General features: G+C 51.0%; 2 protein-coding genes across 5 annotated transcripts in view; one reads left to right on the top strand and one right to left on the bottom strand.

Moving 5' to 3' along the window:
- Nucleotides 1-16145, top strand: part of FYCO1 (FYVE and coiled-coil domain containing 1) — a 78767-nt gene that overhangs the window by 37834 nt on the left and 24788 nt on the right. For all 4 annotated transcript variants that reach the window (XM_027523607.1, XM_027523604.1, XM_027523606.1 and 1 more), the window contains one exon: nt 1997-2141. In XM_027523607.1, coding sequence (XP_027379408.1) covers nt 1997-2141 — 145 coding nt within the window. The remainder of the gene's footprint in view (nt 1-1996; nt 2142-16145) is intronic.
- Nucleotides 10079-15575, bottom strand: CXCR6 (C-X-C motif chemokine receptor 6). The gene is made up of 2 exons (XM_027523608.1): nt 15334-15575; nt 10079-11947 (listed from the first exon to the last, which is right to left on the bottom strand). Exon 2 carries the CDS (start codon nt 11924-11926, stop codon nt 10904-10906), a length of 1023 nt encoding a protein of 340 aa, XP_027379409.1. The 5' UTR covers nt 11927-11947; nt 15334-15575; the 3' UTR covers nt 10079-10903.

Raw genomic sequence — 16145 nt, 5'->3', positions numbered from 1 at the left:
ACACTGTTAGCTCCTCTTTTGTTTAAATGGATCATCAAGGAGGTTGGCCGGCTCCATTATTTATACTAGATACAAACAACTGCTCAAGGATGGGGAAGTGTACTTTGCACAGCATTAGTGTGTTATTTAAAAGTTACTGAATTTTGAAAGCCCTTTATATATCCTGAGTATGATTTATTTATCATATATGTGTTTTACAAATGTTTTTTTCCCAACCTGTATCCTGTCTTTTTAAATTTTCTTTTGATGAGTATAATTTGGATAAAGTCCAGTCTATCAGTTTTTTTTCTTATGGGTCAATTTTTTCCTGTTCTTTTAATATCATATCTCTTTTTGTTTGACTCAAGAACTCAAAGGTCTTCTTTTGTTTTCTCCTAAAAGTTTTATAGTTTTAGATTCACGTTTAGGTCTATGGTTCATTTTGAGTTAATTTTTTTATATGATGCAAGCTTTGCCCAAAGATTCATTTTTTGTAAATGGTTGTCCAGTTATTCCAACACCATTGGTTGAAAGGTCTATTCCCATAGAATTGCTTTTGTGCTTTTCTCAAAAATCAGTTGCCTTTATGTATGATTCGGTATCTGGACTTTTTGTTCCACTCCATTTACCAACGTGCCTTTTCTTTCACCAATACCACACTGTTATGATTGCCGTAATTTTATAATAAGTCTTAAAATCAGGCAGGGTGAGTCCTCCAATTTTCTTCTTTATTAAAGTTTGGCTATTCTAGGTTGTACACTTTTCCATATAAATTTTAGAATTAACTAGTCAGTTTCTACAAAAACATCCTGGTGACATTTTGGTTGGGATTGCACTGAGTCTCTACAGCAGTCTAGGGAGAATTGCCAAAGTAACAGAGTTGAGTCTTCCAGTCTACACGTGGCAGAGCACTCAGTTTAGGGCTCCTTTGGTTTCTCTCGGCGGGTATCATTTTAGGTCCCTCTTGGTCATTTTCCCTTCCCTCCTCTTCCTTCCCCCTTCCTCCTGCCAGCCTCAAAAGGCGGGTTCAGGAATGTGGCTGGGCCTGTGGAAAAAAGCCAGTCCTGGTCCCCCTTTTCAGCCTGTGCCTCAAGCCGCCCTCCATTATGCAGACTTCGGACCAGAGGAAGAACATCCCTCCTAAAGCCCGGCCCGTCCAGGAGCCGTGAGGCAGGGCCCACTGGGAACTTGCAGCCCACATGAACTCTTCTTCTCCTGACACGCTTGGCTCATTCTGGGTGTTTCAGTGACAACACAGGGTGGCATGGTGCCAGCGTGCTGAGGTTGCTTGTTTTGATTTCTGATATTTCCTGCCTCCTCCCCTGCCTGTCTTTCTGTCTTACTTGCCTTTTCTTCATCTCAGGCCTGCCATCACAGCTTCCATCACATGCAGGAGGGTGCTTGTTGGCGGGGTGGGGCTGACTAGAACAGCAGCATCCACACAGCGTCCTTCCTACCCAGTGCTCTGCAGGGTTAGGCACAATTCTGTCAAGCTTCAGGGGTTGGGGGGGTTGGGTGGGGTTGGTGGGGTTAGGTAGGGGGGTGGGGTCAGTTCTTTTCCACCCCCTAGTGGACTGAGATGGAAATGCAGGTCACACAGACTCCTGCTCTCAAAGAAGCATGCATGAGGTGTGTGTCTGCTGGAGCAAGGATTCAGCAGCAGGGAAGTATGTTTATCTTTTTGTTAGGTTCTTTCCTGATAAGGTTTTGATAAGTTTTTTCCTTCTAAGTAAGGGGCCTCAGAGAACATGTTAGAGCTTAAAACCCCTCCACGCCCCTGCCTAAGGGACTTCAGAGAAGACACTTACTTTGTGCGTTCAGTCTCACCTGTAGTCCCCTCATCTGCTTTTCTGAAACATCCCAACAGCCCTTTGTTTCCATCCCGACAGAGTTGCTGTCGGTTGAGCGAGTGCTGCAGGGTGCGTCCTCCTGGTTCGTCCTGCGTAGCTGCACTCCCTCCCCGTCCTGTGCATGACCATGCGTCTCTCCTCTCTCTCTGCTCACATCTGTGCCCCAGGTGCAAACACAGACTGCCGGCCGCCGGATGACGCCGCCTTTGACATCATCACAGATGAGGAGTTGTGCCAGATACAGGAGTCCGGCTCCTCCTTGCCTGAGACACCTACTGAGACTGACTCTCTTGACCCAAATGTGGCTGAGCAGTGAGTAGACTCACATCCATTTTCTGAGTTCTCATGAAGTGCCTGGCATTGTGCCTTCTTTCTTTTTTAAAAAATATCTATTTGGGTGCACAGGGTCTTCGTTGCAGCACTCAGGGTCTTCAGTCTTCGTTGCAGCGTGCAGGACCTTTAGTTGTGGCGTGCGAACTCTTAGTTGCGTGTGAGATCTAGTTCCCTGACCAGGGATTGGAGCCAGGCCCCCAGTAATGGAGCTTGAGTCTTAGCCACTGGACCACCAGGGACGTCCCTGGCCTTGTGCTTTCTCATTGGAGGATTAGGAAAGCTCAGAAGCAGGGTCGCCTGTCTTTCATTAAGGGAAGGTGCCTGAGAACAGTGCTCAGGGCAGGTGGCCCTTGAACAGCACCGGGACTCGGGGAGTGGTCAGCGTGGAGCCTTGTCAGAGAGTTTCTGGGCATTTCTGTCAGCAGTCCTCCTGATTTCAGCAACTCCATGAAGCCTTTTTTGTCTTGGGCAACTATATTAATCCACTTAGGCCGCCATGACAGATGCCATACACCAGATGACTTCAACAACAGAAATCTAATTTGTCAAATTCCGGAAGTCCAAGGCCAAGGTGCCAGCAGGTTTACTTTCCCCAAGACCTCCCCTTGGTTTGCAGACAGCCGCTCTCTTTCTGTCTTTGCATGTGGTCGGCCCCAACCCTGGGCATGTGCACCCTTGTCTCTCTGGGTCCTAATCTTCCATTCTTATAAGGACACCAGTCAGATTGGATTAGGGCCCACCTCATTGGCCTCATTTTAACTAATTTCTTTAATGATCTTGGGCTTCCCTGGTGGCTCAGATGGTAAAGAATCCACCTTCAATGTGGGAGACCTGGGTTTGACCCCTGGGTTGGGAAGATCCCCTGGAGGAGGAAATGGCAACCCACTCCAGTATTCTTGCCTAGAGAATCCCATGGGGTCACAAAGAGTCGGACACGACTGAGCGACTTGTCACTTTTAATGGTCTTATCTCCAAAAGCAGCCCCGTTCTGAGGCGCTGGGGGTAGAACGTCAGCATGGGGACTGAAGTGCACGTGCTCATGTGCAGCAGAGATCCGGGATGACTTCTGCTGGATGATTCAGAAGAGCAGCCCTTCCTGGGCTGCCACAGCCATGCTCAGAGCAACACACTGCTCTTTAAAAACCACGTCATAGAACCACTCATCAGGCCTGGTGATGGTGCCACAAGAAAGGAAGCTCAGATTAATTTCAGTTCTCTCAAGCGGTTTCTCTCAGAAGTTCCTCTGGCTTCAGCTAAGGCCTCTTCGAGCCCCAGAGTTCTAAAAGCAATAAAAAAATATAGACAAGTCTGTTACCCAGCACTCCATGGAACCGAGGGACTTTCCCCCAGCCAGCCTGGGCCCTGTCCCATCACCATGACCCAGACCCTCCAAACCTTTCACTGCTGTAGATGGATGGCGTCTGGCACAGGGCCATCCATCCTTCAGTGCCAGCTCTCCATCGGCCTCCCCAATTTTTCTGGGCCAGCTGTTTTCCAACAAAGCTTGTGAGGAGAGTGGTGCAAGGGCTCATTTCTAAATAAATGAGATAACCGCATCAAGTGCCACCGTGCTCAGGTGGCGAGAGTTTAAGTCAGGGGACCCAAGCAAAGGTCAAGTTCCCCTCCCTGGCAGCCTCACTTGGTGCTTCTCAGCCCCGGGGTCCGGCTGAAATGCAGTTTCTTGTGCAAAGCACTGCCTGCTCAGAAGCTCGGGGGAGAATTGACAGGGCCCCCATGTGGGGGGCACACACTGAGTGGGCACAGTTCGTGGCCCACTCTCCATCCAGGCTGGGAGCTTCGCGAGCTTTTGCCCACTCACGCTGAGATCTCTGTTCCTTTCTTCATGCCCAGAATTCAGAGGAGGGTTGGCACCAGTCTGTCAGATTTATCATCTGGGGTTTCTGCTGCATGGGAAGAGATGCACTTAATCTTGGGAGGCTCTCAGCTCAGGAGATTTTAGGCTCCAGCGTGTGTCCCTATACTCGGTTATGCTCAGGCTTGAAGGTGAGTGAACTCGCGTCAAGGATACAGCCAACCCCATCACCCAAGCAAAGGTGCTCACTGTGACCGTGGGCCTTTGCTTTTCCTTCTGAAAGGCCCACCTTGAAGCCTTGCCTGATTGCTTGAGCCTGCAGTGTCCCCCCTGACCCCCATGGATTTGCACTAAGCCACCCTTTTCCTTTGTCACCTGGCAACTCTTCGCTGACTGTGCCTTGACTCCTGGCCAGGTGGGTCAGGGGTCAGGTGAGCCAGACCAGAACCTCAGGGCCTTGGAGATGGCCTCGGGCTCTCAGGTGCATGAGAAAGTACCCCTGAAGCTCCCCTGTCACTTCACCCCTCATCTTCCCCTTTCCTAGTAGGAGCAAAAGCAGAAGGTCTTTTGACCACTGACAAACGTGTGTGTTTCAGTCGTGGGAAATCAGGAAGCGTTCCAGGGAAAGGAAACTGCCAGCATGCTGGCCTCAGCGTCCAAGGCAGATCCGGGGTTAATGGATGGGTCTGCAGTCCTGTGCCTAGTCTGTTTGGGCAAAGGGTAAGCCCTCCGAGTCAGTTCAGGGCGTGCCCTGTCTCACACCTTGCTTACACATTAACTGGAGGCAGACACCTGTGTCTCCTGCAGCTTTTTCTTAGGTTTAAAACCACCAGGAGTCTGAGAAAGCTGTGGTGGGGAGAGGGGTGGTACAGAGCCTGGGTGTGTGTACACGCCCTTGCCAAGAGATTTAGAGAAAGAAAACAGCGAGTCCAAAGTAAGAAGTGGTCCAGGGTTCTAATCCGGAGAACAGAGGCCGCCTGGAGGTCGTGTTGCTAAAAGCCCTTGTTGGAGCTTTTTCCCTCTGGAGCTGCGTCTGCACGCCCTCACTTGGTCCCCGCCCAGCCCTCCACAGGGTAGGGGTTATGGTCCCTGTTTCTTGTATCGAGGCACTGAAGCTCAGGAGGCCAGGTAACTCACTCCAGGTCAGGGGGTTGCAAGCGTCAGAACCAAGCTTTGTACCCAGAACCCCTCCCTCTAGTCACGGGCACGAGATGCATTTTGCAGCGTACTGCCGCCTTCTCCTGGCCTCGTTTCCCCATCTTCCCATCAAAGAGCTGCCCTCCTTCCTTACCCTTCGTCCACTCCCCGCTCCACACATGTGTCCTCAGGACAAACACAGTTGTCTGCCCTGGCCCCTTGGCTGTGACAGGACAGGAAGAGGTCCCAGAACCCAGGTGCTCAGGGAGAGCTCGCAGGATGCCGCCGATCCCTTAGCAGCCTCTGAGTGGCCCCGGGGCACAGGCCTCACCAGATGGGAAGCTGACATTCTCCAGACGCCGCGAACATGCACACCTTTCCCCACAGTCATCCAGGCCCACCTTCAGCCATCTCCCTGACAGAGGCCCAGCTGTTCTCAGGCCTGAAGCGGGCTGAGAAGGAAAGAGAGCTCCTTTCGCCCACAGCAGGGCTGGCCTCGAGTCCTTGGCCTCCCCAGGCCTGCCTCCCCTCTTGAGCAGACCATGTCAGTGAAGAGCTTGAGCTCCAGAGTCGGACGCTCCTGGTCAGGCCCTGGTTCGCTGTCTCTAGGTTCACCACGGCCCCCTGAACTGAACTTCCTCCCTGGCACATCCAAGACGGGGCCATATCCACTCCCACGGAGTTAAGAGGCTCGGGTGTGTACCGTGTGGGAAGCCTTCCATGCAGGTGCCTTGTTTTGCGATGTTTTCCCTGAGCTGTGAGGTCAAGGATCACGCTGTGGTATCTACTGCATGGGCCCTGGTTTGCTGCACCTCGGAGCTCAGGTGTCTTTACCAAAGAACGTCCTGCCTGATGCCCAGGATTACTGAGTCCAAACTCTAGAGACTGCGCCAACCCACAGAGTATCTTAGTTAGCACCTACTTTAGAACGGGTGCTCTGTGGTCAACGCTTCGGGGAACTGTTGTGGGTTTATCACCAACCAGGAGATCCAATGCCTGGTATTTCAAACAAAATGAGAACACAAAATGGTGAACATGGTTGAGGTTAGAAAGCCACCTTTTGTTGTTGTTCATTCGCTCGGTCATGTTTGATGCCATGGACTACAGCACGCCAGGCTTCCCTGTCCTTCACTGTCTCCCGGAGTTTGCTCAGACTCATAGCCATTGAGTGGGTGATGCTAACCCACCATCTCATCCTCTGTTGCCCCCTTTTCCTCCTGCCCTCAGTCTTGCCCAGAATCAGGGTCTCTTCACATCAAGGGGCCAAAGTATTGGAGCTTCAGCTTTAGCATCAGTCCTTCCAATGAATATTCAGGGTTGATTTCCTTTAGGATCGACTGGTTTGATCTCCTTGCTGTCCAGGGGACTCTTAAGAGTCTTCTCCAGCGCCACAGTTCAAAAGCATCAAATCTTTGGTGCTCTGCCTTCTTTATGGTCCAACTTCCTCATCCGTAGATGACTACCAGAAAAACCATAGCTTTGACTATATGGACCTTTGTTGGCAAAGTAATGTCTCTGCTTTTTAATACACTATCTAGGTTTGTCATAGCTTTTCTTCCAAGGAGCAAGCATCTTTTAACTTCATGGCTGCAGTCGCCATCTGCAGTGTTTTTGGAGCCCAAGAAAATGAAGTCTGTCACTGTTTCCATTTTTTCCCCATCTATTTGCCAGGAAACGATGGGACTGGATGCCATGATCTTCGTTTTTTGAATGTGGAGTTTTAAGCCAGCTTTTTCACTCTCCTCTTTCACTTTCATCAAGAGGCTCTTTAGTTCCTCTTAACTTTTTTGCCATTAGGGTGGTGTCATCTGCATATCTAAGGTTATTGATATTTCTCCTGGCAATCTCAATTCAAGCTTGTGCTTCATCCAGCCCAGTATTTCACATGATGTACTCTGCATAGAAGTTAAATAAGCAGGGTGACAATATATAGCCTTAATGTACTCTTTTCCCAGTTTGAGTCAGTCAGTTGTTCCATGTCCAGTTCTAACTGTTGCTTCTTGACCTCCATACAGTTTTCTCAGGAGGCAAGTAAAGTGGTGTGGTATTCTCATCTCTTTAAGAACTTTCCACCATTTGTTTCATCCACACAGTCAGAGGCTTTAGCGTAGTCAATGAAGCAGAAGTAGGTGTTTTTCTGGAACTCTCTTGCTTTTTCAATGATCCAACAGATGTTGGCAATTTGATCTCTGGTTCTTCTGCCTTTTCTGAATTCAACTTGCACATCTGGAAGTTCTCAGTTCACATACTGTTGAAACCTGGCTTGAAGGATTTTGAGCATTATCTTGCTAGTATGTGAAATGAGTGCAGTTGTGTGGTAGTTTGAACATCTTTGGCATTGACCTTCTTTGGGATTGGAATGAAAGCTGACTTTTTCCAAAAAGCCTTGCTGCACTTGGGTTAACCTGGCATCTCCATCTTCAGATGAGTACAGAGTTGTCAGGTTCCCTGATCTATCTTAGCCAACATTTGAGGGAAGTAAAGAGATTTTTCACCAGGGTTTTAGCCCCAGCTCTGCTGTGTGTGCTTTGTGAGGTAGTTATCTCTCTGAACTGTTTCCTCATCTGGAAAATGGGGTAGTACCAAACCTCCTAACAAAGGGCATTAGGTACCGTGGGCCACGAAGGAGTGGTGTGTGGAAGGGGCGCTGCCCCAAGAGGACAAGGGGAGCCAGCGCCCCGTCTCCGGTGCTCTCTGCTCCACCTCTGCCCCTCCAGGACAGGCACTTCTGTTTTTTCTGTTCCGCAGCACCATTTCCTCACTGCAGGACGCCCACTGAGAATCCTGGGCTTCAGGCTCCAAGTAGCCCCTGGAATCAGGGTCAGCCTGTGTTCTCCGCATCTCGGATTGTGTGGCCCCGCCCTGCCCCTGGGCTGCAAGTGCAGGGAACTCGGTGGAGGGGGAGACCCTGAGGCCTCAGCCAAGGTAGCCACAGCCCACCCGACCTCTTCCTGCCAGTTGCACCCCAGGCTCCTTAGGTCAAGCAGTGGGTGTAAGTAGAGGCGAGCGCTGCAGGGAGGGGAAGGGCGGCTCTGAGACAGGGAACCTGTGCTCCACGGGGCTGTCCTGTGGACAAGTGCAGAGTGAAAATCCTCAGGAAGCTGCGTGGGCTGTGCCAGGGTATGCTGCCCGGAGTGTCGTGCGCCCAGGAGGGGGTTGGGGAAATGATCTCTGCTCCCAAGGGCAGCAGGTAAGGTCAGAGTGTGGGCCCAAGCAGTGCCTGGGGAGGCAGAGAAGCGGGAAAAGATGCAGCGGCCACGCTTTTCCTCAGGACAGGCAGGCAGGTATTCCTCAGCTGTGGAAGGGCCAGTGCAGAACCTTTTTGCGGGGAGCCTGGACAGAGGGCACATAACAGGCCTGGGGTGGCACATGGCCTGAGGGGACTGGTCTTGTTTGACTCAGCCAGGCTGGCACCCAGGAGGGGAGGACCCAGCAGTCCCAGCAGCTGCCCTCCATTGCCTGAGCGGCCGCCCCCAACATGGCTCCGAGCGTGTGGTCACCGCCTCCCAGCGCTCCTGGACGGAGGGCGTCATCAGCCAGGGGTACAGGTGGTGAAACAGGCTTGGGCGAGGGGGTGCGCCTGCCTTGTCCTGGGGTGCACAGACGTGAAGCTATACTCGAAGCAGGATCTGAGTCACCCCAGAGCCCTGCCTTTCCCCTTACACCACACTGCTTTCCTCTGTGTGGTCAGAGGCCCTAAACTGGGCCAGACACTTCACCCATTCCTTCCCAGTTAGGGCCTCTGCTTCTTGTTCTGGGGTATTATTGGGGACGCTAGGGGCTCATGGCCTCTCTAGCGTAAGTGCTTGGCATTAAGGTGACCGCACAGAGGAGGGTGACCAACCCCCACCTCTCTGAAGCCAACATAAACAGGTTAAAGGTCAGCCTTGTCACAGTGAAAAGGTCAGCTTTTGGTGTTTACGGAGCACTAGATGGTCTCTGTGGCCTGAGCAGAGCTCTCTGCCCTCCTGCCCTCTCTGTAAAGCAGCTCTCCCCATGGGTGTATTTAGCGTGTTTATGAAACAGTTGGTGGGGCCCTGTGGGCCCTGCAAGCCCAGCCTTTACACAGCTGGGCCATGCCCAGCACCTCTGCAAGGCACGAAGCCAACCCTCCCACACCTCACCAAGACACTACCACCATTTGGGGGGCCTTCCTCCCCAAATGCAGAGTGCTAAGTGTTTGCTGTGCGTCCTCTCCAGCCCTCCGCATGCCCGGCCTAAGAGGCAACACTGTTAGGGTGCACGCTGCACCAAAGTGGAGGTGGCTAAGACATTACCAACTGGTCTTAACCCGGTGGCTTGGTGGTAAAGAATTGAATCTACCCGTCAATACAGGAGACACAAGTTCGATCCCTGGGTCAGGAAGATCTCCCGGAGGAAGGCATGGTAACCCCCTCTAGTATTCTTGCGGGAAGTTCCCATGGACAGAGGAGCCTGGCGGGCCCTGGTCCATGGAGTTGCAAGGAGTCAGACACCACTGAAGTGACTGAGCAGCGTGCAGCTGGTCTTAGCAGCCCTTGACTCAGGTCTCCCCAAGCCTCAAAACCTCACTGTTCAGCCTGTTCTGACCCCCTCCCCAAGGTCTCTCTCTAGCTGTCCTCAAAGTATTCTCCATGTTTCAGTGAGTGGTTTTGCAACACGTGAGTCAAAAAGGCCACTTTAAGCCTGTTGAGCAGGTGCTGGGGTACAATAAACATAGACAAACCAGTGACTGACATTTAAAACTCCGTCTCATCCCGTGACCACACTTCAGAGGTGAGACGTGCTCCTCTCGTTCTGGGCAGGAGGTTAGAAGCCGCAGTGAAGAAGCTGGTTTGTTACCAATGGTATATCGATAGACCAGTGCCCTCAGAGTTGATAGTCGTAGACTTATTTCCTGTGCTCTGAGCCCACGAGTGATCACCTTTGTTTTATTCAGGAATACCGCTTTAAGGTAGAATGTGTCTGAGAGTAAAAGTAGTTTGGAGACATTTTAAAAGTTTTATTTCTCAGTCATAAAAATCATATGCTATCTGATATGCATGTATGTGTATAACACACACATTTATACATGATTTGTATGTGAGGCATTGAATAATTCAGATTTTAAGAGCAAACCCACTGAGGATCCATTTCAGAAGTGCTGCTTAGACTCCTGACAGTCTGCACCCAGCTTTGCACACTTTTCTAGCCTTCTGTGGCCCACTGGAATCTTCAGCCAACCCTGTTTTGCTTCAGCCCATTCGTGTTTCCTGGTGCTAGTCCTTCCAGGGTCAAGCAAAGATAGCAGGATTAACCATCTATCTCTATAAAAACGAAACGAAAGATGTGACAGAACCTGAACTCATTTCTGTCAGGCACCTGGTGATGAAGGTCTAAGACACCAAGATCAGCACTGGTTTTCATGGCTGCTCTAATGTCCCCTGCTTACCAGCCGTCAGAAAAGTGTTCGGAACTTGGAAACCAGACTCTTACCTGCCTTCAAAACCTTTGTTGGCCATGTCCCCCTCATCAACTCTGTCCCAGTCCCATTCTCAGTGAAGGAGAACCTGGGGTCTTGAGAATCACATGTCATTTCCTGGCATCAGTATTGTTGGGGTGGAGGAAGGAAAGCCCGGGCAGCTTTCAGACTCCCCTTTGAGCTTAGGCTAGGCTGTGAAAAAGCAGATCTGTTCATGCCTGAGAAGCAGCAGCCCACCCCAGCTGCGGCGTTGGGTAACCTCTCCGTGAGAACGCATGCGCTATACACAAAGCCTGCCTCATCTGGAAGACACAGCTGTGCTCCCATGACATCCGGGAGCCTCCCCGAGCCCTACAGGTGGAACATGCTGGTGGCCTCCACGTTGTGAGACGCTGAAGCACTCCTGGAAGTGTCCTCGGAATACATGTGTTGGCCTGAGACACCCAGGTAAGGGAGGCAGCCTGCATCTTTCACGAGCTTCCAGAAATTCTTCCGAAACTTGAGGCCAACAAAGGCATAGAGCACAGGATTAAGGCAGGCACGCAGGTAGGCAATGGCCTCCGTCACCGTGATGGCGTAGTCGAAGCTGGTCATGGTGTGGTACTCCCAGCTTGTGCTGCGGATGAGCTTCACGAGGTTGAAGGGCGTCTGGGTCAGCAGGAACACCGCCACCACCAGGAAGATGATCTTCAGAGACTTGTGCTTCCGGAAGCCTCGAGCCTGAAGCAGGGTCTTGATGATGACCGAGTAGCAGACGATCATGGCAAGCAGTGGCAGAAAGAACCCCAGGGTCATCTGGATGGCCAGCACCATGGTGGAAATGGCCTCGTGATAACCGCAGAAGGGCTTGTCGTGGTAAAGGACGTTGCCATAGATGATCTGCGGCAAGGAAACCAGCAGGGAAACCACCCAGATGGACGAGCAGATGGCCTTACCCCAGGCCCTGCGCTTGGCCTGCTGGTTGTAGGCCTTGGTGGCCCGCACCACCGCGACGAAGCGGTCCACGGTGATGCAGGTGAGCACGAGCATGGACGTGTAGAAGTTCAGCGTGTAGATGCCCAGCAGGGCTTTGCACATGACGTTGCCAAAGACCCACTCATGGATGCCTGCGTAGGCCCAGAAGGGCAGAGTGCAGACGAACACCAGGTCAGCCAGGGGCAGGTTCATCAGGAACACGTCTGTCAGGCTCTTCAGCTTCTGGTAGAAGACGTAGATGACCAGCGCCAAGGAGTTTCCCACCAGGCCGCAGGTGAACACCACCACGTACATGCACGGCAGGAAGAACTTGCTGAACCGCAGGAAGTCTTGGTGCCCCTGGCTGCTGTCGTTGGAACCATTGAAGAACCCGAGGTCTTCGTAGTTGTACTCAGCCATGTCGTCTGTTCTGCTGGACCCCTGGGAGTCAGACCACAGGAATTACATGCATTTGGGTTGAGGGTGACCCCTCCTGTCTTCCCACTGTCCCACTGCCCACATTCAGGGTGCAAATGTGCGTGTATGTGTGCTAAGTCACTTCAGTCATGTCCGACACTTTGCGACCCTGTGGACTGTAGCCCACCAGGCTCCTCTGTCCATGGGATTCTCTAGGCAAGAATACTGGAGTGGGTTGCCATTTCCTTCTCCAGGGTATCTTCCCCACCTGGGGATCGAACCTGCATCTCTTAAGTCTCCTGCATTAGCAGACGGGCTCTTTACCACTAGTGCCTCCTAGGAAGCCCCCTCCTGTCTTCCCACTGCCCTGTTGCCCACACGTAGGGGGCGAATAGTCAGCTTCTAAACGCTCCCACTGTTCTGCTGGGTAACAGCCCAGGATACTGGGGACAGCCTGTTCTGGGAGGAAACTGCTCAGCCAGGGACCCTTAACTTGCAGTAAAGTTCTCAGGACCCCACCCACATTCCAGAAAATCCTGTGCTAAATGGCCTTGGAAGCAGAGGTCATCACATGGTGAAATGGGGAGCATGTCCTTTTGGAAGGACTGCACTGGTCTTCAGTGGGGAGGCTGTCTTCATCTGTCTGGGCCTCACAGCAGGTACCCACGCAGCCTGTGCCCCATGTTTTGTGAGGTTGACCCCTGTACCTGGAATTGTGAAAGCCATGGCAATATCCCCCTTAGAGGGGGGTCCACCTTGATGGGCCTGGAAACCAAGAGGAGTTGGGTCCTTCCTGCCCCAGGTGGCCTGTTCATTCTGCCTCATCTTCCTGTGATGGGGAGACAGGTCGGGGAAGAGCCCAGGCTGCCCAGTGCTTTGGCTGAGTGGCTTCCTGCCCAGGGAACTGGGCGGTTCTCCTCACGACCAACCCCAGCCTTCCCCCTCCTTGTCTGTGTATGATATTCCACCCTCAGGGCCTCTTTGGTCTTCAGGAATCTCTTCATGATAGATTACCTGAGAAGGGAACATTGCTCTAGCTTTTACAACCAACAGTGTAGAGCTCAGGGGTCTCCTTTAACAAACGGAAGAGCTGATGGAAATGGGATGTCAGGGGGATGGGCAGCCACAAACAGGGCCGATGGCCAGCCTTGCAGTGGGGCTGCTTATAGCAGAGACCAAATAGCTGTCTTTCTTGCCTGGGGGTCCTAGCCCTTCAAGATTATCACCCCCTGTGACCCTGCTCTGGGCCCTGTGTCCCCGCTGGGGACCACAGACCAGCCCCAGGGGTGACGTCGTCTGGTGTGGGAGCAGGGGCAGCTTTGGCAGCATCAGCCTTGGGGGGTCAGGTCAGTGACCCGCAGACGCTCAGCACGCAGGGGCTCGTGCAGTGACTAGTGCCATAACCCACTGGCACCTCAAGGAGAGCTTTAAGAAGAACAGGCCTTCGTCCAGCAAAGGCAGAATATCAACCAGCCAGATAAGACGGTGCAAGAGAGATGATTTCTGCTTTTGGTCTTCTCAGGGACTTGACTTTTCCCCAGCTGGGTCCTGACTAGAAGGGACGTCCACCTTAGTGCTACCACCTTGGTTGTTCGTAGAGTCAGAGCACCCTCCTGCTCCAAGAAAGGACCTTGCCTTTGGGCTAGGACTGCTTAGTGCTAAGTCCCTCCTCCTGGACCACAAACCCTTGGCTCTAAGAGCGAAAGGCCAGCCCGGAGGCGTTGTGCCCCACCGTCTCTGGGCTGTAGGTCAAGTGGGCCCAACGATGACGTGTCTGTGTTACTGCTTCACGTGGGGGCAAAAACGTTTATCATTTAGGACGTGACGTTGACGGTAATGTCACGTCTGCATTATTGCTTGACTTACTCTTCCCTTTAAAAATGCATTACACTGGCATTGCAGTTTCCTCAGAGGACCCGTGCAGATTCATCTGTAACGGTTGGTAAACTTAAACAGTATTTAACAGATTGGGACTGCATGGTTGTGTGCAGATAGAGTATGAAAAATTACTTTCTCTTCTAGAAATGTTAAAAGCACTCATTTCTTTATTTTCTCTAACCAAAGTCCTAGGTGGATTTGTGAAAATTTAAAACGATAATAATATATCCAACTTTGGAAATAGTATATATTTGATAACAAATAAAGAAAATATAATCTCGGCATAAAATAGAATATGATTGAAACATTTAGGAAGCACCCTTGACTTTGGAAAATACAGTGCATTAAACAGTGTTTTTCTTGGAGCATGGTTGATGTACTGTGTTGCGTTAGTCTCGGCTGTACAGCAAAGGGAGTCTGTTACACATATACATACGTCTGCTCTTTGTTTAGATTCTTTCCCCATATGGGCCATTACAGGTGTTGAGTAGAATTCCCCGCCTATACAGCTATGTAGGAGTGTGTATATGTCAGTCCAGTCTCCCAGTTTCTGCCCCCTCCAAAATACATTTAAATTGCTCAAAACAGTGTAAGCACAAAGTAGATATGCGAAATACTATTTGGCTGTTACTATTACAATGAATAGATGACAAAGTGAATGTGACATTGATCATGATCTCAACCTTCTTTGATCAGAAACCGCTTTGAGAGTCTCCTGAAAGCTGCACATCGTTTCCCTCAGTGATGATGTACATACATGCCTGCAATTCCAGGGATTCATGAACTCTAAATCCCTCTGTTCTAAATCCCTCTATGGACCTTGTTTAAGAACCTACGATCAGCTCTGTGGTTTTGACAAAATTTTTTTTAAAACGAACAAAAATTACATTTTATCAGCAGTTCACCCCTGACTTGTAGAATTAGTAGTGACTTATTTCCCTTCCTCATTTAAAATTTTATGTATTTTCGAAAGCTGTTACAGTTGTGTATTGATGTACATGGAGAAAAGAAAGTAAACCATAAGCTAACAAAGGTCCTATAAAATGGGAAGGAAACAAAAAAAAAAGGGAAAAGAGATTAGTCAGTGAACAAACACAGGTAGTTAGCCTCCCCTTATCTCCTGGGGAGGCGTGATTATACCATTCCTGTCAGCAGCATGTTTAGTTTTTAGTTTAGTCGCTCAGTCATGTCCCACCAGGCTCCTCCGTCCATGGGATTCTCCAGGCAAGAGGACTGGAGTGGGTAGCCATTTCCTTCTCCAGAGGATCTTCCTGACCCAGGGATTGAACCCGGGTCTCCCACACTGTAGGCACATCATGTTACCAGCATCATATTACAGAAACAGATTAAGTCACAGTCCTCTATTCTAGCCCTGTGGCAGCAAGTGGCTGAGCTGGAGTTTGAGCCAAGACAGTTGAGCTTGAAAACCCTGGCACTTGACTGTACCACGCTGCAGGCAGGACTCTGAGAATCCCCCCAAAACGTGGGGTTAGCCCCTCTTTTAACTATAAAGAAAAAGATAAATGACTCACCGGTAGAGCTGCTCTTTCAGTTTGTTGATCAGACGAGGTTGCTCACAGCAGCAAGGTCTGCCGTTGTCTCTGATGTGGTCCAGGTTTCCGTTGAGTAATTGTGAAGAGTCCTCAGTTGGTGATGATAGGAGACCCAGCCCTTCCCCATCTTGCAGGTCAGAATCCACATGACCCAGCCTGCACATGTGTAATTTGGGGGTCAAAGAGACAAAGCAGTGGCTCCGATGCTGCACAACCCCCGCATCCTGGCTGGGATCTTACCCTTTACCAGGATCTGAGAAGGTTTTAATTTGTAAACCAAAGGGGAGCCATGCACAGGCCTGGCACTGGTAGTCCACTGAAGATGGTGGCATTTATACCCTAAAATTATTTCATCCACTAGTCGTATGTTCCCTTGGAGCAGTTTGGGTCTGGACCAATGCAAAGTTGATGGTATGGCCCGGGTTCTGTGTGTGTGCACCTCCAACATATATGACAGCCCTGATCCCCTAGCAACCCTGCAAGTAGGTATTATCCCATTTTATAGATGGGAATACAGAGGACCATAGCCAGAGAACAACCCTCATGGCTCACAGCCAATAACTGCCACTGCCAGGATGCAAGCCCGGGTGTCTATCATCAGCAGGCCAGTGGGCCAGATGGCTTCTAGAGATGGGTCTGCCAGAGGGCCTGATGTCGCCCTGCCTCCTAAACCCTCTCCACTCGGGTGGTGCTCACCGCCCTGCTTCTCATGGCTAGGGTCACCAGTGAACAGGCTGAACCAAATCCTGAAGGACTTGTCTCTCTCAACAAGACATCCCTTCACAGGGAGC

This window comes from Bos indicus x Bos taurus, chromosome 22 (genome assembly GCF_003369695.1).
Source record: "Bos indicus x Bos taurus breed Angus x Brahman F1 hybrid chromosome 22, Bos_hybrid_MaternalHap_v2.0, whole genome shotgun sequence".
In the NCBI taxonomy this organism is placed as follows: domain Eukaryota; kingdom Metazoa; phylum Chordata; class Mammalia; order Artiodactyla; family Bovidae; genus Bos; species Bos indicus x Bos taurus.
The sequence above is the reverse complement of the archived record's forward strand: the minus strand, read 5'-3'. Positions and strand labels throughout refer to the sequence as shown.